A 24,610-nucleotide genomic window follows, 5' to 3' on the forward strand; every position below is an offset into this window, starting at 1 on the left:
TAATTGTCACCTTGGGAAACAGCAGGACCCCGGGAAAGAGTTTTTGTTGATGGCGGAGGAGAGTCTGTTCTTACGGGCATTAGCTGATGGGCTTGCCCAGAAGGACACTGGGCAGACGCTTCGAGGGACAGATATCCAAGGGACTAGGCTGGGGCAGTGCATGATGGAGAGAGATACGATGACAGAAAAGATGATGCCACAATAAGAGAAATAGCTAACACGGGCTGACATTAATGCTATTGACTGTGGAAGCTGGCTGAAGGGGCCTTGTTTACACTTGTAGAGCATTCCAGGGAAGTTACTGCTTTGCCAAAGTGAGACCACTGATTTTATCACTTTGGTTTGCCTAAACGTTTCTGTTGACACTTAGCCTTCAGGGTAACAGTAATCAGCCTGTGGGATTTCTATACCCTCCCCATCCCCACACCACCCCTGCATTAGGCCCTTTATGATTTAGTAAGCAGGGATAAAAAGGCAAGGACAGAGTAAATTCTCAACTACCAAAAGGGCTGTGTCTTTATGATCTTTTCCCCAGAGAGGAGCACAGAAATCGTTCACTGAGGGGAGGGAAGGAGAAAGGAAACTAGGAATGTAGTGAGTACAGATACTGAACATCTGCTAAGAAGTTGTTTGTGGGTTTTGTGGACAGTAGGGGCAGTTCACGAGTTAGTAGAATTCTCTCCTTTCTGCAGTCCTCTTTACTTTCCCTTAGAACAAGGACTGTGCCCAGCGTTCAGGGACTGCCTGAATAAACTCAGGGCCCTCAGTTATTGTTCTCTTAACTTTTCCACGGAAGGGTCAGGTTTGCCTGCTGGAGTCTCCAGGCGGGGACCAGGGCCCCCAGAGAGGATTCTGCCGCAGGCCCACTCTGGCCGCAGCGGTGATGCAAGCCAAGGCAGGAGGCGAGAGGTCCCATCTCAGACTACCCAGCTTGGCTCTGAAAGACTTGTCCTTGGGGAACCCTCAGAACACTGACTCTCGCCATCCATAGGATGTGCTCTTGGAGTGGTTTTTGCCGTAGGGTAGCACTGAACGATTTCCCTTTCTCACCTGTTCCATGGATGTCACCAAGGGAAGGGCACAAAAATAATCTAAGTGAAACTACCAAAAAGAAAAAAGTAAGGAAAGAAAAAAACACAAGCTGCGTTTGATTTAAAAAATATTTATAAGAAACATTTTTTGTTTTCATAGAATGTCACTTAATAAATATTTTACCAGGATGATTGAGGATGCATCACAATGATAGAGGAAGAACTTGGGACAACTAAGGGATGGAAACATTTTAAACTTTAATTTAAACCTCAGTTCTTCAGACTTGTCCTCTGCACCAGATCTTGAAACCCGGCAGAGAAAGTGTCCTTACGTGTACAGACCAAGTTTCTAACGTTGGCGCGTAGCCAGGTCAGTATATGGAGGACCAGTGGCAGCGGTTCTTGATTACCTGAAGCAGAGGCTTCCTGAAAGTGAGGAAGATGACAGTGCAGGCCACCAGCAGGGTGAGGCAGCTGGGAAGAATGAGCACGAGGTACAGCAGGCCCATGTCTACCCGCTCCCACTTACAGACCTGAGGAACGCCTCCGGGCAGCTCCGTCAGGCGAATGATCCTGGAGGAGAGGTTGCAAGTGACCATGGCCAAGTCGGCGACAGTGTGCAGGCGCTGCAGGGCCCCCCAGTCCTCCACCCCACAGCAGTCATACGGATTCTGACTGAGGTAGATGGTCCGCAGACTTCCCATGAGCTGCTCAGACACAGCCCTCTGAGGAAGGGCTGTGAGCAAGTTTCTGCGGAGATCCAGGGTCTGCAGGGCCAGGCTGCCCCTGAACCTTGGGAAACTGGTCAAGGCATTTCCCGACAGATCCAAGTCCCTCAGATTCCCAAACCCAGAGAAGTCCAACTCCTTGAAGCCGGAACTGAGGCCCACGTTCCTGAGAGACAGGACCTGTAACGTGGGGGCAATGTCCCAGAGAGGGGCGATGCTCCCATTCAGAAGCCCCCAGTTACCAGACAGGTCTAAGTGGGTGAGGGCCATGCCCTGGAACGAGCAGTCTTGTAGTGCCCCCAGCCCACAGCCCTCCAGAGACAGGCTCCTCAAAGAGGCCACATTTCTGAAATCCACACAGCTGGGGGTGCCCCCGGGGTCTAAGTCCCCCGGCCGGGGACAAAGTGAGATCTGATTGTGGCTCATGTCGATTGTAGCGAGGTTACTGGCATCAGCAAAAAGGCCAGTGGGGACACCCAGGAGCTGGTTGGAGCTCAGGTTGAAGGACCGGAGGCTCCTCAGGCAGCCAGGGAGCCCCGGAGCCAAGTGCACCTCCGACAGCTGGTTCTGGCTCAGGTCCAGCTCGGTGAGCGCCCCTGGCGGCTCGTGCTCCCGGATGTGGAGCGTCATCAGGCAATTCTGGTTGAGGTTCAGGTGGGAGAGGGAAGGCATTTTCTTCAGGAAACCGTCCGGCAGATACTGGAACTGGTTCTGGCTCATATCCAGGAAGCGGAGATCAGAGAGGTCACTGGAAGAGAACTCTTCCCAGAGGTTGACGGTGCTGATGTTGGTCACGTTGCCGTCCATGAAGAGGAACTGGGCCACCATCTGCTGCGGCGACGAGGTGTTGTACAGGTCCCTGTAGAAGCCCATGTTGTTGTCCCGCAGCAGGAGGGTGTGCAGCTTGCTGCACTGAGGCAGGAGGGGGAAAAACAGCAGCTGATTGTGAGAGAGGTCCAGCGTCTCTAGCTCAAAGGTGGCCTCTCCCCCCGATGCCAGGAACCACTCCAGGATGTTGTAGCTGACGTTGAGGGACCGCAGCTGGGTGAGGGCGAAGTCCACAATGCAAGGAAGGTTGTTATAGGCCAGGTTGAGGTGTCTCAGCTCAGGCAAGCCGTCGAAAGCACCACCCTCAATCTCAAAGATGTAGTTCCTCTGCAAATCCAGCTCCCTGAGGCGGCCCAGGCCCTCGAAGACAGAGTCATCCAGCCTCATGATGGTGTTCCTGGCCAGGGACACGGACTCCAGTGAAGAGAGGTTCTGTAGCATGAGGGCCGCCATGTCTTCCGTCAGGGAGTTCCCTGACAGGTCCAGCCTGCGCAGACCCCGCAGGCCATGGAGAGCAGCTGCTGTCTCCTTGTAGCTCTCGGAGAGTGAGTTGTCAGGCAGTGCCAGGCTGCACAGGCGAGCCTGCTCCTGGAAGGCGCCACGGCTGATGTGCTCCAGGTGGCAGCTGTGCAGACTGAGGCTCTCCAGGAGAGGGTAACGCTGCAGCGAGTGGTTCCACAGGGTCTTGAGAGGGTTGGCATCCAGGAGGAGTGTCTGGGAGGATGGTGGGAGATTGCTGGGCACTGAAGCAAGGTTCTGCCCTCGACAGTCAGCGACTCCATCCAGCTAGGTCCAAAAACACACGTCAGCAGGGCGGGGGCCTCTGAGGTGAGGGTTTATGTACAGAAACTTAGTTCACTCATCAGACTGTTCACTAAGGCTCCAGGCCTCACTCAACACACACAGCGTATTAGAGAAGATCTGAGAACCTGTCCATCGGGTGCTGAGTGCTGACCATTGTATTGCAGTTTGGTGTTAACTACAGAGAGGAACTGAGGATCAGGTCCCTACTTGGGTTTGAATCCCACCTCTGCCATTTATTCCCTATGTGACCTCGAGCAAATAATTTAGTCTAAATCTATTGTTTCCTCAGAAAAATGGAGATAAAGTTAGCACCTACTTCAGACGATTGTAGTGAGATTAGGCAAGAGGCTGCACAGTGCCCGGCACACAGTGGACGCTATTAATGCAAATGGTCACTATTGCATTGTTATCGCTATGATCATAACACTGTGTGTTTAACAGGGACGCTGCCCAAGAACCAGCAGCACTGTGGCATCTTCATTTTACCTGAAGGAATTTTGCCTGGGAGGCTCCTCTGTGCTCTCGATTGATAAGTATTACAGCTCAAGAGGACGTGAGAGTTCATCACCAGCCTGAATCATACAGAGAAGTAAAGGGGTCTGGAGAGGACAGGTGAAGAGCCAGTGACAGAGCTGGGACCGGAGCCCAGAGCTCTTATTGCCCAATCCAGTGCTTTTCCTGAACGCCATTCTACCGCGACTGTGTGGCGAAGCTGCCAGGACGGATGGGTCTGGTCTCACTGCAGGAATCACACAAGCCTCAGGATACTTTCCTTCAGCCACTTTCTACAAGATTGGGAAAAGCAATCATCCACAGGGTATCCCTTCGGTGTCCAGGAAAAAAGTTTTAAGTGATGAGATGGAAGAGCAATGGCATTTCTTTCCACAGATTGGTCAGTACAACAAGGTCAGTGATTGCCTAAAATTGTGGGCCCAGTCCCACGAGGCAAGCAGAGTAGTGGAACAGGGGAGAAAACTCCTGAGAGAGAGGAAGAAGCACAGCTTTGGAAAAGATGACACACTCGAGTCTGAATCTTGGCTCTGACACTTATTAGCTTTGGTCTCTGGGCAAGGAATTAACCTCTTGGAACCCCAAGTTCTTTATCTGATTATTAAAATAAAACTTCTCATAATTAAACATTGATACACTATAGAAATAATGAAAATTAAACTATTCAGTAACCTCAGCCTCTCCTTCAAAGAAACGTTGTTAACCTTTTGTTACATCTCCTCTGGACTCTTTTCCAAAGACATTCTCTAACTTACAAAAATTTTTCTTTGCAATATGGGTGGACCTAGAGATTATCATACTAAGTGAAGTAAGCCAGACAGAGAAAGACAAATATCATATGATATCGCTTATATGTGGAATCTTTAAAAAAAAAAAAAAAGGATACAAATGAATTTATATACAAAACATAAATAGACCCGCAGACATAGAAAACAAACTTATGGTTACCATTAGGGAGGGATAAATCAGCAGTTTGGGATTAACATATACACACTACTGTATATAAAATAGATAACCAACAAGGACCTCCTGTATAGCACAGGGAACTCTACTCAATATTTTGTAATAACCCGTACAGGAAAATAATCTGAAAAAGAATATACACACACACACACACACACACACACACACACACACATGAATCATTTTGCTGTATACCTGAAACTAACACAACATTGTAAATCAACTATACTTCAATTTCTAAAATAAAATAAAAAACATTTTAAAATGGGACTGTACTCTACAAACCATTCAGTAAGCGACTTCCTCCCCTCCCCCATTAATAATATGTGATAGATATATTGCCTTGGCAATAAAAGTAAATTTGACCACATTCTTTTAGGCAACTGTATATTAGTTCATTGCATGAATAGCACAGTGGCTAAGAGCCAGATCTCTACGATCAGCCCATCTTGATTCTGCTTTTTATCAAATGGGTGAGCTTGGGCTGGTACCTAACCAGTTGGGACCTTCATTACACCACCTGTAAAATGTAAATTATACTTGTAATTTTCCCTTGGGTTTTTTTTTTTTTTTTTAGGATTCAGTGTGATTGTTTATGCAAAGCACTTAACATAGAACCTGTCACATAAACGCTTAATAAATGTTTGCTGGAACAATTATTAGCATGCTCTAATTAGTTAATCTCCTATCGTTGAGCATTTGAGTTATATCTAATTTCCAGATGAATGTTAGAATGAATTTTTCTAGTTCTTTCTACACCTCCCCTCCCCCCAAAAAAAGTCTGGAGTTTTGATTGGGATTGCATTATAATCACAGAGTAATTTGGAGGAGAACTGACATCTTTACAAAATTGAATCTCTCCATACAGAAACAAGATGCATTTCTTTATTTGAGTAAGTGTTGGTCTCCCCCCCGTGGGGACTGAAGAGTGCTGTGGTTAGGGGCTTTCCTCAAGCTGTGAGACCCTGTTTCACCAGAGTTGCTGCAGTTGCTGGGGACATGTCTCTGCAATTCCTGCAGCCCCACTGACGTGTTGCAAAAAGTCCACGTGGCCATCAGAGCCCAAGAAAGCTTACCACATACACTTCGTGATAATGTTGCATGGCTAATGCAAGGAGGGGCTTTGGAGAGTAGCTGGACTTTCAAACTCTCAACCCTCAATTCAAAAGAGCACTGGAAAGCCACTCTTTGATCTCACTGGTAGCCGAGTCCCTACTCCTGCCCACCAGGCTGCAGAGGGTCAGGCAGGGAGTCTAGCCTGAACCCTGCAAGCTGTCAAAGAACTTGCGCTTTATTCCCTCCTCTTCTTATGCCTGGTAACTCCTGAATTAGCTACTGTGAAGTTAATCTTTCATTGTCTCTGTAAGGGAATAATGGACGTCTGTATGGCAGAGACTAACAACAATAATAACAGTAGGGCTTCCCTGGTGGCGCAGTGGTTGAGAGTCCGCCTGCCGATGCAGGGGACGTGGGTTCGTGCCCCGGTCCAGGAAGATCCCACATGCCGCCGAGCAGCTGGGCCCGTGAGCCATGGCCGCTGAGCCTGCGCGTCCGGAGCCTGTGCTCCGCAACGGGAGAGGCCACAACAGTGAGAGGCCCGCGTACCGCAAAAAAAAAAAAAAAAAAAAAGAATAATAACGGTAGATAAAACACATGGCACTTACTACACACAAGGCACTGTTCTGAGTGCTTTACATACATTAACTCATTTAGTCATCATTGCAGCCCAGTGTTATGGTATTATTGGTTGGTACTATTATTACCTACATATTTTACAGATGAGGAAACTGAAGCACAGATTGGCCCAATGTCACCAGCTAGTAAGTGGTGGGGCTGAGATTTAAACCTGGTCTGGCTCACAATCCCTACCCCCTACCAGAGTCTACTTCAGCACAGTGGTTAGAGGTTACTAAAAGTGGTCAAGAACCACGACCAGCTGGGTTTTTAAGATTCATCGGCTTTAAGAACACATTTTTGAATGTTATTAACCCTGACATCCATTTTGTCTTCCCAGTGCCCAGTATATAACACGGCTCAAGGAATATTCATTAAATGTATGTTGCTCAACTTTTAATACCACTAAGTTACAGACAAAGGAGAAAATTTCTAGAGAGTGCTCAGTTATTAGGAGCCAAGTCTGCTTCCACATATAGGCTGAAAGCCCTGGAGAGGGTGAACCGTAAAAGCTCAGGTATCTCTCCCTAGATTGCTGTAAGCCTGAGCGTTGTCAAGGACGTTGCTGTGCAGGGCAGCCTGGGCAGCGTGCTCTTCAGTACAGCTGGTTAAGCATTTGCCATGGGCTCACACATAGACTCTGAGTCAGGGCTTCTTCAACTTTAATATTCCCCCCCCACCAAGAGATTCTGATACCATTAGTGGAGCTCCATCATCCAGATTCTTAACAAGGTGTTCTTGTTCCAGGTGGCTGACCTTGGCCTGTCTCTGGGATCACCTGTCCTTAGCAGGTATGAGAAAGGTGGGGCAGGGCCTTTCGCAGGCATCATCTTTACCTTTGATTAAAGAGCAGCTTGCACATGGCATCGTGGTAAGTAGGTACAGAGTGATTCAGACTCATTCATTCCCTTCCCTCCTTGACTGACAATCCATCAGCTTTCCAAATGGACCCAACCTCGTCAGGACAGGAGTAACAGACAACTTGGAGTGCCCAGGAAAACTCACCAACTCACAGCCCCCTTGGGAAGTGGCCATGACATTTCCACTTCGATTCCTCCATTCCACTGTCAAGAAGTGAAAACCCAGGCAGAGCCAGAGGGGCAGTAACTCCATCTCAAGTGCAGCACTGTGGACAGAGGGCAAGAAAGAAGCGGGTAAGAGAAGGATATCCCAGAGGGATGCTATGCGCTCCCGGGAAAAAGAGCCACTTCTCAGTATGTCCGCTGTTGGAGGCCCACGGCTACAGGGAGGTGGAAACCCACAGATTATTCAAATACCTCAACTTAGCCAACACATTTAACCTCTCACTCAACTGTCAACAAGAACTCATTTTCATTTTGCTTCTACCATTTGATGGGCAGGTGGCTGAACCTGAAACTCCCAAGAGTCCAGCAACAGAAGAAAGAAGCAAATCATTTGAGGAACTGGGTCTCAGGTCACCTAGAGTTTGCCATGTTTCATAGTTCTCTTGAAATGTTCCTCTCAAAGCTCAAATCTGCCATGCATCACCTGAGCTCAATAAATATCTGCTGAATGAATGAATAGTGAACTGGGATTGAAACACTAATTGTAGCCTCTGGTCTCATAGAGTTACTAATTGCTGTGTCAACATGAGGCTTTTAGAAAAGAGTAGACCTCACTGATTAACTCATTTGAATAGAGACCTTTGAAAAAATGATTTTGATATTTTGCCTGCATGAGGGAAAATGCTGAGGGAAAAATGAAAAAGCAATCTTCAGATATAATAAGGGTTATGGATGAAGTGTGGTTACCGGCTCTCTTACCTGGCCGCTGAGCACACAACTGGAGTCATGAGAAGGCCTAAAATTATACATAGACCAATAGAATTTTAGAACTAAGAGAAACCATAATGGAAATGTAATATACCCTCCACTGCCACATTTTTACAGGGCCAAAGATAAAAAGGCCATAGGTAGTAAGGGCTTATTCAAGATTCCAGATCAACTTAGTGGCAGGGCTGGAAGTAGCCCCCAGAACCCCCACCCCCAAGCTCTAGGATGAGTAGCCAGGGTAATTTCTCTCCCAGTAGGCACTGTTGAATTGACTACCCTCTTGTTGGGAGAGTTTATAGCCCAGTGGCATCCCCTCCTAGCTCTGCATTCCTCAGAATCAGAGGCAAGAGCCTGGTCCCAGCATTTTGCCTGCCCTGTCCTCTCCTTGACATCCCCCCAGGAAGGACCACAGGAAGGACCACCGGGTCTGCCCTTGAATTGTCTCCTGGGCCAGCAGTTCCAGTGCTGACATGGACTCCTCACCTATTCCATGGGACCCACAGACATTTCTGCCTGACACATCTAGCCATCTTGGGCCCCTTCCTCTTTCCCTTTCTTTGAATAAGTTTACACATCTCTAAGGCTAATTTTAACTTTCTGGTCAGATTTGAATACTCACCAGTGAAAGACTAACAGAAACTCTAAGTGAATCCAGGTAAGTCAGCTTTAACTTTCACTTCAGGTCAGGCCAGCTTTCCTTACCACAGAGGGAACCTCCAATTCAGAATTCAGCCATATTTGCCAGACACTGGGAGTCCCCTTCCCAGGCTCTCCTTCTACTTCTGCACCTGTGCAGGAATTATTACCTCATGGCACGTACAGGGCACAGATGGCAAAAACAGGGCCATATGGGTTCCTGTCCTCAGTGAACTCCCAATACACACACACACACACACACACACACACACACACACACACACGGTAGGATCACTGCCCACCTTGAGATAAGGTTGCCAGACTTAGCAAATTACAAGATGCTGTTGGAATGCCAGATAAACAAAAAACAACTTCTTAGTGTAAATATGTCCCATGCAATATTTGGGACATACTTATACTAAAAAAAATTCATTATTTGTCCAACATTCAAATTTCACTGGGTTTGAATTGAGGAGAGACAGAAAGATGGGAACCATGGACTTACTCCCTTTGTCCTTCATCTCCTCTGTCAGGCTTGGGATGGTACATGCTGCTGTGACACTGAGCCTTTTAGAACAGTCAACCCTGTATATTGATACTGAGTTTAGATGTGTTCAGGTCTAGAGTGCAGACTGGAATGCTCGATGGGTCTGGTGTCCGTTATGCCCAGAGTGTAATTTTAATTTCTGGGTCAACAAGAAAAGTTTTGCAAATTTAAAGCATATTTTCTCCTTTCTCCTAAACTCAGTCAAACAGCCCAGAAAAACTCTTGCTGTGCCCTCTGGGCACTCCATCTCTCATGAGACAGCCTGAGAAAATTATGGGATTTGGAACCAGACAGACCAGGATTTGAATTCTGGCTCCAGTATTTGTTATTTGTCCTTGAGCAAGTCACATAAATTCTCCGAGACTCAGATAATCCTGTTATAAAACAGAGATAATAATAACTACTCAGAATTTTTATGAGAATCAAATAGTATATACATAAGTGCTTCAACTATGAAGGTACTTAATAACAATTATTATTTATGAGTTCTTAACACCAGTGAGCTGGATGAGTGATTGTTACTCCTATGTGTAATCTCCAAGGTAATTGAACAGCCACAGAAAAAAGGGAAAAGAATGAATAATTTGGTGGAAGAATGAGTAAATCATTCTACCAACTAAATGTGTGAAAGTTACGTGGGAAGGTTGGACTACAAATTCTGCATTAATAAATTCCAGAAAAAAACTTATTTGAATAGAAAAAAAAGAAAAGGCTAATCCCAGTAACAGATGACTGTGCTGGCTGAGAGCAGTTTGTCCTCAGAGCCATAGTTTACCCTGCCCCACCCAGCTCTGGTTTGCAGGGACTGATTTCTGAAGGCTCTGGGTGTCAGCTGGCCTCCGGCTGGTTTGGTCAATGGGGAGCACTACTGGGAGGTTAGAGAAGTCCTTGAGTTTCTTCTGGTGACTCCCAGGTTCTGGTAGTCCTCCCAGTATCCTCCCCCTACCTAGGGGAGGTGGCAGCTTCCCAAAGTTGCTAATCTCTGGATTAACTGTCTGTACTCCGGTTGGCTTCTCAGCCTCTTTCATCACGTGTAGCCAATTTCCTGCATTAAATTTCCTCTGTTTTAAATAATCTGTGTGTTCCTGTTTCCTGGTTGGAGCCTGATGGATACAATGATGTAAGTGAGAATGGACTTGGAACAATACAAAACAAAAAGGTATGTAATGACTCTGAAAAGCAATAAGAGACTTTCAAAATAATAACCGTTTAGGTTGAGAAACACTCTTCCTGGGGTGTGTGGCTGCAGAAGCCTTCCTCAGAGCCACGGCATGGTGAAGAGTACAAGATAAACAGTTGGGATGCCAAGTCTCATTGGAAAATCCCATGAGCTCCCTCCTGTGTGCACAGGACTGCTTCCCTCCACCCACACTTACCCTCAGCTGGGTGAGGACCACTCAACAGTGTCTCCAGATGTATGAGAGCGTCTACGCTTGAGTGTGCTTTTTAAAAAGTAACCATCCCACTTTACTCCTATCTGTCTGATATCTTCTGAAAAATACATCCATTTTTTAAACCAAATGTTTCTCATCTTAGATACATTTTTGGCAGAGAAAGGGAAGTGAATGAAGAACAATTATGATGGAGAGCACACATGACAGTATGACATTAACAATTTAAATGGGGTCACCTGGAACCTCCCCTTGTTATAATTAGAAGGGCTTGGACCAAGGGTGCCTATTTCATGGGCTGTGAACCACTGTGGGAGCCACAGAGTAATACAAAAGAACTGCAAATCAACCCATTTTCCAAGTAGGGTCTGAAAAAGTACCATGTTTCCTCCTGGTCTAGGTGACCACTGGGAAAATAACCCATAGAAGACCTGAGATCCTGACATGAGAAGCAGATGGCATTAACAGAATCTGCTTGTATCTGTTCTTCTTAAACCAGATAAAGAGGTTGAAGAGTTCTTTCCAAGTGTGGAAGCAGAAAATAGTAAGTCCCATTCTTTTTTTTTGCAGTACGCGGGCCTCTCACTGTTGTGGCCTCTCCCGTTGCGGAGCACAGGCTCCGGATGCGCAGGCTCAGCGGCCATGGCTCACGGGCCCAGCTGCTCGGCGGCATGTGGGATCTTCCCGGGCCAGGGCACAAACCCGTGTCCCCTGCATCGGTAGGCAGACTCTCAACCACTGCGCCACCAGGGAAGCCCTGACAAACACACATGTACACTATTTTTTTTCACATGGATGTAGGTTTTCCTGTATTAATATTCCTTATTAATATTTTTTTAAAAATTAATATTCCTTATTCTTTTAAGGGTTATTAATTCCAAATAGCTTTCTGTTGTCATGGAATGTCTTTATCAGCGGATAGTAAAACACAACCATCAAGGAAGGGCTGATCTACAGGTATTTTTGTCCATAAAAAGGTATCCTCACACTCAAAGTTTGGGAATACTAAGGAGTAACTCTGACCTGAGTTTTGGTTTTGCTTTGTTGGTATTTTCTGATTCATTTTCAGGAAAGGATGCTGGATTTCTAGTATTTGGGGGCACCCTGAACATCATCTCCTCACTCCCTCTCACCTCCCCACCTTCTCCAGCTGCTGCTACTACTACAGCAGCTGCCTCCAGAGCTGGGACTGCAACCTCTTTGCTAATGCCACTATTAGCAAGTGCTAAGAGTGTTATCCATACATTAGCATGTAACTGAGAATTTTCTCTGCAAAATAATCAGATAAGCTTAAAAAGCTTTAAAGAAATAGGTCTTGCAGGTGAAAGTGGGGAACTCTCAGTGTTAGAAACAAATATTTATAGACTGGTTGTGGGTGGGGCAGGGGGGAGGGGATGAGGGGCAGAATCTCTAGAATCAGAGTTTGCACAAGTATGGAGTGTAAACGTGTGATGGTGACATCACTGAACACAAAAGGCACGGGTGCTAGGTAGAGGACTCCACAGAAAGGGAGTCCGCCTTTGTTTAAAAATAAAAGAGCAGATCCCACTTGGGACCCTGGGAGAAAGGGAAGGGCAGCTGGTCACAGACCACAGAAAACAGATAATAAAGAACAGAAACCCCAGTCTATGACCACTTCAAATAATTCCTGCTACCAAGAGGTATCTGAATGCCTCAGGCAAGCAGCCCTGGTCTCTGATTCTTAGCAAAAAAAAAAAAAAGAGTGATCTCAACTGTCACCAAATGGTTATACTTAGCATCTCCCATGATGAGACCACCCGCATCCTGAGTCTCCAGGTGTGGTGCCTTGGGAAACACAAAGTCCCATATTGGTAGTACCCTTGCCAAAAATTGTTTGCCCTGAACCAGTCATAATGAAAGATTCAGACTGTAAGATGTCCTACAAGACAACTGGCTTGGACTCTTCAAAATAAAGTCAGTCTTGAAAAACAAAGAAAGGCAGGGGAAGGGAGAGGTCTGATTACAAGTGACTAAGAAACATAGTAACCAAATCCCATGCATGTACCTTGAGTTGATTTTGGATTTTAAAAAATCTCTAAAAGAAAAACTTGAGACAATTGGGGAAATTTACATGTGTACTAGGTGATGTCTTTTTAGGTGATATTATGTACAAATGATATTACCAGATTATTGCTAATTTTCTTAGGTATGATAATGATGTTGTGGTTATGCAGATAAATGCCTTATTGTTAGGAAATGCAGGCTGAAGTATTTAGGGGTGAAATTTCATGATGTCTACAATTTATGTAACCTTCTTTCAAATGGCTCAACAAAGATAGAGAGAGAGTGAGAAGGACAGAGAGAGGGAGAGAGAGAGAGAGAGCATTAAAGCTAATTATTACCAACTGAAAAATTTAGCACTGTACTTTCTTTTAACTTTCCCGTAAATTTGAAAATTTTCAAAATTAAAAAATAATGGGAAAAATAAAATAAATGTTGGAGTTCCTAAAGGGAGAGGGATTATGGTAATCTTTTATCCCCAAATTTCCAGGAGTGTACATTTTTCAAACTTTCTTCTCAGAAAGGTACTCAGGAAACACTTGTTAAATTTAAAATGCATTACACATAAACCTTTAAAATATCCTGAAAATTCTAACATTTTGACATTCAAACTAGAGCTTCCAGACAGCATCTCTCACACCTGAAAGGGGCACAGAAGTGTTAGATCACGTGGCCTGACTGTGGTTCAGGAAACACTGTTGATGTACTACGGTAATTTCCACTGTCCAGGTCAATTGCTCTGTCCACCAGACCCACAGTCCCTCTGGAGGGGCAGCCCTCAGGAGAAGCTTATGACCTCACCACTACCTGGACCTCCACCAAGCTGACAGAACCTTCAGGAAGCACCTGACCGGGGGAGGTCACTCCTTACTTGTGGCCATCACCCTATGAGTGATCTCAGCGCAGAGAGACAAGGGAGAGAATTAGGGAATTAGCAGTGGAAATTGGAGCCAAGAGGCACAGAGAGAGGAGGTAGAGTTGAATTTTTGAGGGATTTGCCACGAGGAAGCAAAAGCAGAAGCTAGACGACAAGGCATATGGAAAGAAAAGAATGAGATAGTCAACAGAGGGCAAAGATCAGAGAAGATGGACTAGGAAGAATGACGAGAGGGTGGACTGCAAAGGCTGGGAGAGAGGGTGGGGAGATGGGCTCAAGGCTGCCTCTCTGGTTCCTGGTGGTTCTTGGAAAATGGCTGGGCTCATTTCCAAGCTCCATGGTTTTTCATGATAGCACCTCACCACCATCACCACCCCCATAGGCTGGCCCAAAAGTTGCATCTTAGCAACAAAAAGAACCTAACTAAAACAGGACGTGCGCTCTTTGATAAGCTTGAACACAAAGACAAAACAGAACGTAATATTTCAAAGGAGCACATTCAAGCATTATGATGCTACCTGAAAATTAGAAAGTAGCTGAAATCTGAATGCAAGAATGTATTTTTCAAAGTGCACCCTACAGGCAAGAATCACAAGGGATGGTAAAACTATAGAGTGAAAATTTGTTGGGAAACAAGATATTAATATAGTCTTAAAGTATCTTATTAATATAAGTTACTTGTTAATTTTTTTTTTTTGCGGTATGCAGGCCTCTCACTGTTGTGGCCTCTCCCGTTGCGGAGCACAGGCTCCGGACGCGCAGGCTCAGTGGCCATGGCTCACGGGCCCAGCCGCCCCTCAGCGTGTGGGATCTTCCCGGACCGGGGCACAAACCCGTGTCCCGTGCATCGGCAGGTGGACTCTCAACCACTGCGCCACCAGGGAAGCCCTATCCTTGTTCTTATAAAATACACACTGAATTATTTAGAGGTAAAGGGGTGTTGTCTGCAACATTACTAAAGTTCCAATTTCTCCTCATCCTCACCAACACTTGTCATTTTCTGTCGTTTTTATTATAGCCATCCTAGCAGGTGTGAAGTGCTATCTCTTTGTTGCTTTGATTTGCATTTCCCTGATGACTAGTAATGCTGCACATTTTTCATGTGTTTATTGGCCATTTCTATATCTTCTTTGGAGAAATGTACAAAATGTGTACTTTCGCATCCAAAGATTTTTAAATTTTGATTTTGGAATTACATGTAAAAGAAAATGCAGAATAGTTATAAAAGTAAAGAACCAGTTGTATTTTTGGTCAAACATTCCTATATTTTGCAAAGAATATTGACTCATTAAAAAAGAACTTGCAGGGCTTCCCTGGTGGCGCAGTGGTTGGGAGTCTGCCTGCCGTTGCAGGACACACGGGTTCATGCCCCGGTCTGGGAGGATCCCGCATGCCGCGGAGAGGCTGGGCCTGTGAGCCATGGCCACTGGGCCTGCACGTCCGGAGCCTGTGCTCCGCAACGGGAGAGGCCACAGCAGTGAGAGGCCCGCGTACCGGAAAAAAAAAAAAGAACTTGCAAATTGAGGATTGGAACAAGAGAGCATTTAGAACTGAGATGTGTGAATTCAGACCTCGTAATTTGCTTCTCTGGTTTCCTCTCTTAATAATGAATTTGTTAACAGAAATAGACTAACATAGAAAATAAATGTATGGTTACCATAAGAGGAAAAGGGTGGGGGAGGGATACATTAGGAGTTTAGGATTAACAAACACACACTACTATATATAAAATAGATAGCCAACAAGGACCTACTATGTAGCACAGGGAACTGTATTCAGTATCTTGTAATAACCTATAATGGAAAAGAACATGAAAAAGAATAGATAGATAGGTATGTGTATAACTGAACCACTTTGCTGTACACCTGAAACTAACACAACAGAGTTAATCAACTATACTTCAAGTTTTAAAAAATAATGAATTTGTTAAAATATAGGCAATACAATGGCTTTTGAGTGCCCCCCGAAATTGTCTCATATCCTGCAGATAGGAGAGAGCAAATTGGCACACTTTTTCTGAAGGACAATTTAACACGATTTATCAAAGACCTTGAAAACATTATTTTATACAATAATTCCACTTCTAGGGATTTATACTTAGGAATTACAGTGTAGGTAAAAATATTTTTACAGAAATATTCATTGCTGTATTCAGTGATAATACTGCAAATATTCAGTGATAAAAATAAAAAGGTGGATATCATCTAAAAGTCCAACAATGAAAGGATTGGCTAAATACATTATGATACAGCTATACAATAGGTATAATGTGTGGCAATTAAAAATGCTTCAGTAGCAATATATTCAACACAGAAAGATGTCAGGAAGCTGCTCACTAAACAGGCAGCTGCCACCCCAGGTGTGTTAAAGCACAGGCAGGTGGACAGCTTCCCAGGGATGAGGATACTATAATGATGACAAAAACTATTTTTTGAACTTTGTTATAAAAGTTGTCTTAATACAGTAATAACCTTGCAACACAGGCATTATGATTCCCATTTTACTGGGGAGGATATTGAGGCCAAGAAGTTGGTGATGTACTCAAGATAAGAGCCAGGCTTTGAACCTGTTCCATGTGTCCCCCTTACCCTGGGCTCTTCCTTTACCTTTGCAGCCACCTTTCCAGGGGCTGGGCTAAGAATATGCAACCCCAGATCTAAAACCCCTGGACTCTGAAAAGTAAAAGTAGTGTGTATAATAAAACTTATTTTAGTTATTAGTCAGTGATATTTTTTCTTCCACTGACTCCAAACATAATCCTTTTAAGCATACTCACAACTCAATTCTAAGTAATTATGAGAAATTCTCCATTTCAGTGATATTTATTAGGCTCTGATTATGATGTATATTTTAATTTTTAACTAATAATAGAATAGATTGTTTCTATTCTTTAAAAGCTTATCTTAATATAGTAATTGAAGTTGATGGCTGGCAAATTAGAAAATACAAAGAAGCAAAGATACAGATGTGGACAAAGTAAATATCAGGTGCAATTCTCCCCACTGTTGAGATGCTGACACGTATGTACCCTTTCAAGTATTTTCTACACACATGCAGATGCATGCATATTTTTTTAACAAATATACTACACATTCTGTTTTGTATTTTCCCTATTGTACTATTGGGGCCCCTTTGCATTTGCTTCCAGGACTTGGATCCCCCTTTAAACCTGGACAAAGAAATGAGGAGTTGCATCATTTGAATTTGTTGGAATGCTCCTTGAATATGTGGTCCTAAGAATTTATGTGAGGAAGGACAGTTCTGTGGCACGTGACTCTTAGCAACTGCACTTTCATTCAAATTTTGTAACTGACCACCCTTTTGAGAAGAACTGCAGCATTCTGAAGGGACTATCCACCAGTATTTCAGAGGTGAGAACACTCAGGCCAGAGAAATGAAGTGACACGGACAAGGTGCCACAGAGAATGCAATGCCATGGTTTCCAAGCACCAGTTTAAAATCCAGATCTCTTTTTCCTACTCGGAGCCTAGCACACCTGGTCAGCCAGGCTCCACAAAGGCTCTTGTGAGAAAAGTCTTCATCTGGGAAAGGTTGAGGCTCTGCCTCCACCTGGAGGGAGGCTGGAGGCCACAGCAGCTCTTCTTCCTTTGGGCTCTTCCTATAGCAAAGCCAGGCAGCCAGGGTGTGGAGCGCTGCCTGAGGGCTACCCTGCTGACTTTGTCTCCTCGGGGCTACAAATGAGTCAACCAGCTTCCCCTGTGTGGTCAAGGTCAGCCCTTTAGAACCAACAGAAGTCAAGTCACTCTGTCCCGTTCCATAGACACAGGCTGCATCTGGCCACAGGTCTTAAAAGATGCAAATCTGCTCCCACGGGGGTGATAACACCTTGTTCTTACGCGGCTGGTGGTGTCTCCTTTGTATAGAGAGACATACATACTCTCTGTGGATAGGCACCCAACCAATAACGCATTCGTTTCAAACTTGTTGTTTCTGTTCAGTATATAGGTTTGTTCTCTCTGATCATTTCACTCCTGTGGTGGCTCTGGTTGACAATAACAGCTGCCTTGCTGACCTCACAGTGTTGTGTCAAGACTGAATTAGAGGGCTTCCCTGGTGGCGCTGTGGTTAAGAACCCGCCTGCCAATGCAGGGGACACGGGCTCGAGCCCTGGTCCGGGAAGATCCCACATGCCGCGGAGCAACTAAGCCCGCGTGCCACAACTTCGAGCTTGCGCTCTAGAGCCCGCGAGCCACAACTACTGAGCCCGTGTGCCTAGAGCCCCTGCTCTGCAACAAGAGAAGCCACCGCAATGAGAAGCCCACGCACTGCAATGAGGAGTAACTCTCACTCGCCACAACTACAAAAAGCCCACGCACAGCAACAAAGACCCAATTCAGCCAAAAATAAAATAAATAAGAAATTGAATTAAAAAAAAAAAGAATGAGAGAATGGGTGTGAAAAGGCTTTGTCAATAAGGAAATGTTGTGGATTACACTAGTAAGATAAGGTAGTGTCAGGCTAAAGGGAAGGCAGAGTTCCTCTGTGCAAACAGGGAGCTGGTGTTAACTAAGACAGAGGAACTGCAGTACCTTCTCCCTTCCATGTGTGAGCCTTGGGATATTCAGAGGAGACAACACCCAGAGTCTGTGGGAGATTATGGATGGAAGGAGTTATAGGTGATAACCGAGATTTATTGCCCAGAGTGGACATGTATCACTCCCACCCAACCAGCCGACCCTGGTTCCCTTGAGAAAGAGGGCAACTGAGGAATGAAATGATATAGATTCCTGATAACTGATCAGCTCAACTGGGATAGTACTCAAGCTCCCAGATTGTCTTCTAGGCTCTTAACTGTAGTACCTAATGTTTATTGAGTGCTCACCTTGGGATAAGTGCTAGGCCAGGTGCTCTACATATAATAATCCTCACAAAATCCTAGCAAGTAAATGTTATCATCCTCATCTTACACTTGGTAAATTGAGGCTCACAAAGGTTTGGGCCACATAGCTAGAGATGTTAGAGCTGCAATTCAAACTTAGTCTGTGAAGCCAGCAAAACTCAGTGTCAATTCCACAAGCCCCAGCCATCCTGGGATACTGGCTATCCCTGACTAAATCACACATGTTTCCTCTGTGGGAAAGGTCCTTTTTCTGGTATTCTCCAACTGCTGAACTCTTATTCATCCTTCAAGGCCCAGGACATGTGTCACCTCCTCATCATATCCTCATAGTTCAGATGCGCAATAATTCAATAATCCAAATAACATGCTACTATAGTATAGTTATAATGCCTATGGAAGTCTTACATTTAAAAAAATATTTTATTTTTATGTTTATGAAAAGAATGTGAGTGGCAATTGGGTATTAATAGTAATTTGACTTTTCCCCCAATTTTTATTATGAAAATTTTTAACATACAGAAAAGTTGAAAAAATTTAACAGTGATCACTGGTATACCCACTACCTAGATTCTACTATTAATAGTTTACTATATTTGTTTTTAATCTCATATCTATCCATCTACCTATCCTTCTATCCATCCTTCAAGCCATCTTATTTTTTGATGCATTTCAAAACAGATTAGAGTCATACGTATACCTCCCCCTAAATACTTCAGAATGCATATCAAGTGATTTTTAAAAATCAATTAATTAATTTATTTATTTTTGGCTGCTTTGGGTCTTCGTTGCTGTGTGTTCTTTCTCTAGTTGTGGTGACTGGGGGCGACTCTTTGTTGCAGTGCACGGGCTTCTCATTGCAGTGGCTTCTCTTGTTGCAGGGCATGGGCTCTAGGCACGCAGGCTACCATAGTTGTGACACACGGGCTCAGTAGTTGTGGCTCGCGGGCTCTAGAGCGCAGGCTCAGTAGTTGTGGCGCACGGGCTTAGCTGCTCCGCAGCATGTAGGATCTTCCCGGACCAGGGCTCAAACCCATGTCCCCTGCACTGGCAGGTGGATTCTTAACCACTGTGCCACGAGGGAAGCCCTTCTCTAACACTTATTTGAGTTCACAGAGGAATGGGAGTAATGTGATATTTTTAACGCCCTCCCCCAAATAATGATTTTTAGGGAGTTGTTGGATAAAGCCAAAACAACTGGATTATAATTTAGTGCTACTGGTTAATAATAATAATAATAGCACTTGAGGTTGCAAAGGCTTCTTATAGATATTTGATCTCATGTAATACTTGCAACAGTTCTACATAGTAGGAATTATTACCTCCATTTATTATTGTGGTAAAATAGACATATAATTTACCATTTTAACCCTTTTTGAGAGCACAGCTCAGCAGAATTAAATACACTCACACTGTTTTGCAATCTCACCATTATCCTTCTCTAGAAGTTTTCCATTATCCCAAACTGAAATTCTTTCCCATCAAACAATAACTCCCCATTCTTCTCTCCCCTCAGCCCCTGGTAACCACTATTCCCTTTCTATACATTTGCCTATTCTAGGTACCACATATAAGTGGAATCATATACTATCTGTCCTTTCCTGCCTGGATTATTTCATTTAGGATAATGGTTTCAAGGTCCCTCTCTGTTATAGCATGCATCCGAAATTCATTCCTTTTTATGACTGAATAATATATAGACCACATTTTGTTTCTCCATTCATCCATCAATGGACATTTGGGTTGTTTCTACCTTTTGGTCATTGTGAATAATACTGTTATGAACATTGGTGCACAAATATCTATGTTAGAGTCCTTGCTTATTGTCCCCATTTTACAGATAAGAAATCCAAAATTCAAAAAGGCCAAAATGAATATCTTAAGTCTCATGGCTTATAGAAAGTGAAGCCAAAACCAGAGCTGAGTTCTGGCCTAGGTAGGAGGTGCTGGATGGGCACCTGTATGGGAGGAATATATGTTGGATGAATGTTCAGCTGGGTTGCACAGGTAAGTAGTTGTTGGTAAACAGGTATCCCATGAGCCCCACCCCAGCTGCCTGGCCCCTCTCTTGTAACTCCCAGTTCCCTCTCCCCCATGATCCAGCAACCAAGGAGGTAACATCTGACCCAGCAGGGGCCCCCAGGACCCTGCTTCTAAGGACAATGTCCATTCTGTTTGGTCAGTGCCCGTTCCATGTGGTGTTTGATATCCTGAATAGCACCCCTGAGTGTTCGGAGGGCTATGGTCTTCTCTGGGGATGAGGTACCCTGTCAATGCCATGGGGTGTACCTATGACAGAGATGAGGGCCTTTGGAGGTTCTGTAAAAAGAGCTAGAAAGCCTAGAAAAAACTGGGGATTTAGAAGGAAATAAGAAGACAGTAACATTAGTGAAAATGGAAACTTCAGTTTAGGGACCCAAGGAAGGGTACAAGAACCTAGAAAAAGAAAAAGGCCATCAGGAGAGTCCCACGAGGAAGTCTCAGGGTGTCAGGCTGGGCAGCGATAGGGAGACCATTAACATGTCTGAGGGTGAAGGAGGTGGCCCAGGGCCAGGCATGGAAAGACCCACTTGCCACGGACCCTACAGGCTGAGGAAAAGAGCTCAGCCTTTCCCTTTGGTGGGACCACTGAGGGGAGACACTGGAAAGGCAGGAGAGACCTGAGGGATCATGGCTGGGCCTAATAAGGAGCAAAAATAGAGATGATCAGGAGGGGCCAGTGTCCAGCCTGACATCTAAAACAGAATGATATGAAGTTATTGGGGAGTATGATGTGCACCCCAAGATGAGCCCCTGAGCAGCATTGTGGGTGCTGGGTTGCCTCAGACACTTAGGTCCTGCTTAAGAGAGCCAGGGTGGAAAGACAGAGAGCCCCAAGTGCTACCTTGTGAAGAAAAATCCCCTCCCGATTCTTTTCTTTCTCGGAGGGGCCAACAGAAAGTTTCTTGGGGCACACAGCACAGCACTTGAGCAAGGTGACCTTGTGGGCTGAGGTTGGAGGTGGGGAGTCCCTGTGTCCTCACAGCGTTTTGTGGCCACGTTTAGCACCAGCCCTGCTCATCATGCCCACCTCGCTAGTGAGAACCACTACAGGGTTCTACTTCTTCTTTTATGCCCTTTCTTCAGCCTGAAATCACTCACGCATCAAAATGAGAAGACACGTGTGGTTTGGTCTCAGCCGCTGACTCCACGCACTCTGGAAATCAGTTGGTTTTGCCTACCCACGTTCATTTCTCCTTCTGGTAACAGCTCCTCAATTCCCCTTTGAGGAGACCACCACTTCCTTTCTTTTCTCTCTTCCTTTTATTTTAAAAAATGTTTTACTTGTGGTAAAATACACTAACATAAAATTTACCACCTTAACCATTTTTAAGTGTAGAAATCATTAGTGTTAAGTATATTTACACTGCTGTGCGACCAACCCCCTTCCATTCTTCAAAAGTCTGTGTTCTTTCGGGTCTAGCCTCAACTCATGCTCCAAGATGAGCCCTATGATCAAGGCTGGGCCCATCAGAGCCTCCTAATTCCTTAACCACAGTGATTGGTTTATAACAGGTACAGCACAGATGCCAAGCCCATGAGAATCAACCTAAACATTTTTGCTAGGACTATTAGAAAAGAGGCTTTCTTCTCCCTGCTTCAGATGCCAAACTGGTGGGAATTAAGCTGAGAGCTGCAGGCAGCCATCTTTGTCAACAGCTTTAGGATCTGCCTGATAATGAAGCCTACACGAAGGAAAGCAAAGGTGAGGAATGGAGATAGATGGATGCCTGGCAATGTTTGAGCACCCAGATCCAGCCATGCCTGAAGCTATTCCCCATAGACTTTTTGGTCATTTGAAACAATAAATCCTCTTTTTTTTCCCCCCTGAAACCAAGCTCAGTTAGGTTTTTGTCATGTGAAACTAAACGACCCCTAAACTCAAGTTGACAGTTGCTTGTGACGCTTGATAAGATCAGTAGCCTTTTTCCCTCTCCTCACCTCTCTGAGCTTTCAGAGACCAGCATCTAACGTAGCCCAGAACCCCCCACATATTGAACACATAACATTCGTTTGATGATGAGGTTGAGAAGAATAATTTGGGGGGAAATGAGAATAATAGAGAAAAATATTTCTCACTAATGTGCAGGTACATCAGTGAGCATCCCTGACCATACATGCATGTCCTAGAAAGATAATGTTTTTCAGTCATGGGTGAAAGCCCACCCTCCCCTAATGTATGTGGTTACAGTGTGGATCGGAGCATGATGTGAGGTACACCTAGTGTTCCATCCAAGAATCTAGCTCACACTTTGTGATGTGGATGTACGCTACAGCCAGAACACAAATTACAATCAGTACTAGCAACACTCTTTCAAAAGAATCAAAAGGACTAGAGACAAACAGGTCAATGTATCCCTAACACAGGCCCCGGGACAACTACCAGGAGCCTGCTCTCTGTTTGGGACCCTCCTGTTCTTGGATGATGGGTTTAAGGACTCTATGGGATCAGGTTCACATGGGTTTTCATGAAGTTCCCATGAGGGCACCCATTAGATGAGATCACCCTCTTTGTGAAAGAGGTTTTGATTTTTGTTGAACCTAAAGACGGGAGTTGAGGTTACCCCCCACCCCCCGGGGCCCATGATTCTATAATCCCCTCTAGGAACTCTCAAACATACATGTACAAACCTATGTGGTATGTGAGGAAAATAAATAAGTCTCAGGGCTATAAAACCCAGTAAACCATCAACCTCCACAGAAAGAGTCTGTGCAGCACAGCCAGTAGGTGATGGGGACACAGGAGACCTCAGAAGGCCAACTCTACAAACTCTGAATGATTCTGCTGTCCAGACTCCTAATAGGCTGTTCCCGTCATGGAAGAAACCTCCCGTGGAGTCCCTTTACTCCCACCTGGAAGTGCGCCACCCTGGACCAGCCCTATCCAGGGGCTCCATTCCTAGGACCTTGCCTCAGCCTCCTGGGGTCCCAGCCACCGTTGGACACGTGGTCACCTCCCCTCAGGGATGTGGTGAGCTGGCAGCCCATTCTGTGGGCGGCACACAGTCCCCTCGGTGGCTCCTTCTGTCAGCTCCTGCGGGCAGGGGGATATATGCTGAATCCTCCAGAATCTAGCCCACATGGAGAAGCTGCGTGGGCTACAGAAGAACACTGTACAAGGGGATCAGAGGCCTGGACTCTAGTCAGGCTTGTGGGTTCAAGTAACAGAACCTGGGGAATCTCCCAAGGACACACACTCTGTGGGGAAGGGGCTTTGTCTTCTTCACAGCTCTAGCCCCACCCAACACCTTGAACTCCAACTCGCCTGCACATGGAAGATATCCATAAATATGTTGTTGTTAGTGCGTTGCAGGGTCTTCATCTATGAAATCGTGGTTCTCAGTCCACGTTGTTGGGCAGGAAAGGCAGGCTGAGTGTTCACAGAGCAGTCTCACTACATCCAGTCATCCAGCCCAGGGAGGGAGCATTACTGTTCCCGTTTCGCAGACAAAGAAACCGAGGCTCAGGAATTCCCCCCACAGAGTCAGGAATCAAACCTAGGTCTGACTCTGAAGCCCTCACTGTTTCCACTACACCACGCCACCTCTAAGTCTCCCAGAGGGAGGTATTTCCACCTCCACCCAGAGCTGTAGTCCCCAAACAGAACTGGTGGAGCTTGGATGCAGCAAGCCACAACTTCCCCGTCAGCCCCGAGCTGTGGGCCACGGACGCTGACCTCCTGCCTTCCCACTCTTCCGAGCCGCCCGCCTCTGGAGGGACCGCGGCTGCCCCTCAGGAAATACTCACGGCTCCCGCAGGCCCAGGCGGCTCCGCGGGGCGCATCCTCTCCCGGGGCTCTGGCCTCCTCCTCGACAGCAGCCGAACGCGGGGTTGAACTGCCTGCTCTCTCTGGGGCATCAGATTATTTTAGCACTTGCGGAAGGAACTGACGGAAACTGAAGTCACAT

General features: G+C 45.4%; 1 protein-coding gene across 2 annotated transcripts; it reads right to left on the minus strand.

Moving 5' to 3' along the window:
- Positions 1–604: 604 nt before the first annotated feature.
- On the minus strand, positions 605–24,610 carry NRROS (negative regulator of reactive oxygen species). 2 transcript variants are annotated; one of them, XM_032630344.1, is made up of 4 exons: positions 24,450–24,610; positions 23,968–24,132; positions 7,544–7,664; positions 605–3,373 (listed from the first exon to the last, which is right to left on the minus strand). In XM_032630344.1, exons 2-4 carry the CDS (start codon positions 23,973–23,975, stop codon positions 1,403–1,405), a joined length of 2,100 nt encoding a protein of 699 aa, XP_032486235.1. In that variant the 5' UTR covers positions 23,976–24,132; positions 24,450–24,610; the 3' UTR covers positions 605–1,402. The 2 variants fall into 2 exon arrangements, with proteins under 2 accessions (XP_032486235.1, XP_032486236.1); XM_032630345.1 differs by lacking the exon at positions 23,968–24,132 and having other exon boundaries at positions 1,147–3,373; positions 24,450–24,608.

The sequence above is a fragment of the Phocoena sinus genome, chromosome 4, assembly GCF_008692025.1.
Source record: "Phocoena sinus isolate mPhoSin1 chromosome 4, mPhoSin1.pri, whole genome shotgun sequence".
Lineage (NCBI taxonomy): Eukaryota > Metazoa > Chordata > Mammalia > Artiodactyla > Phocoenidae > Phocoena > Phocoena sinus.

What these genes read in the sequence shown, in the direction of transcription:
- NRROS (XM_032630344.1), bottom strand. An exon ending in CCCAAGGGGGCTGTGAGTTG is followed by an intron (nt 3,374 to 7,543) that starts GTGAGTTTTCCT and finishes TTTTGGACCTAG; the next exon opens with CTGGATGGAGTCGCTGACTG.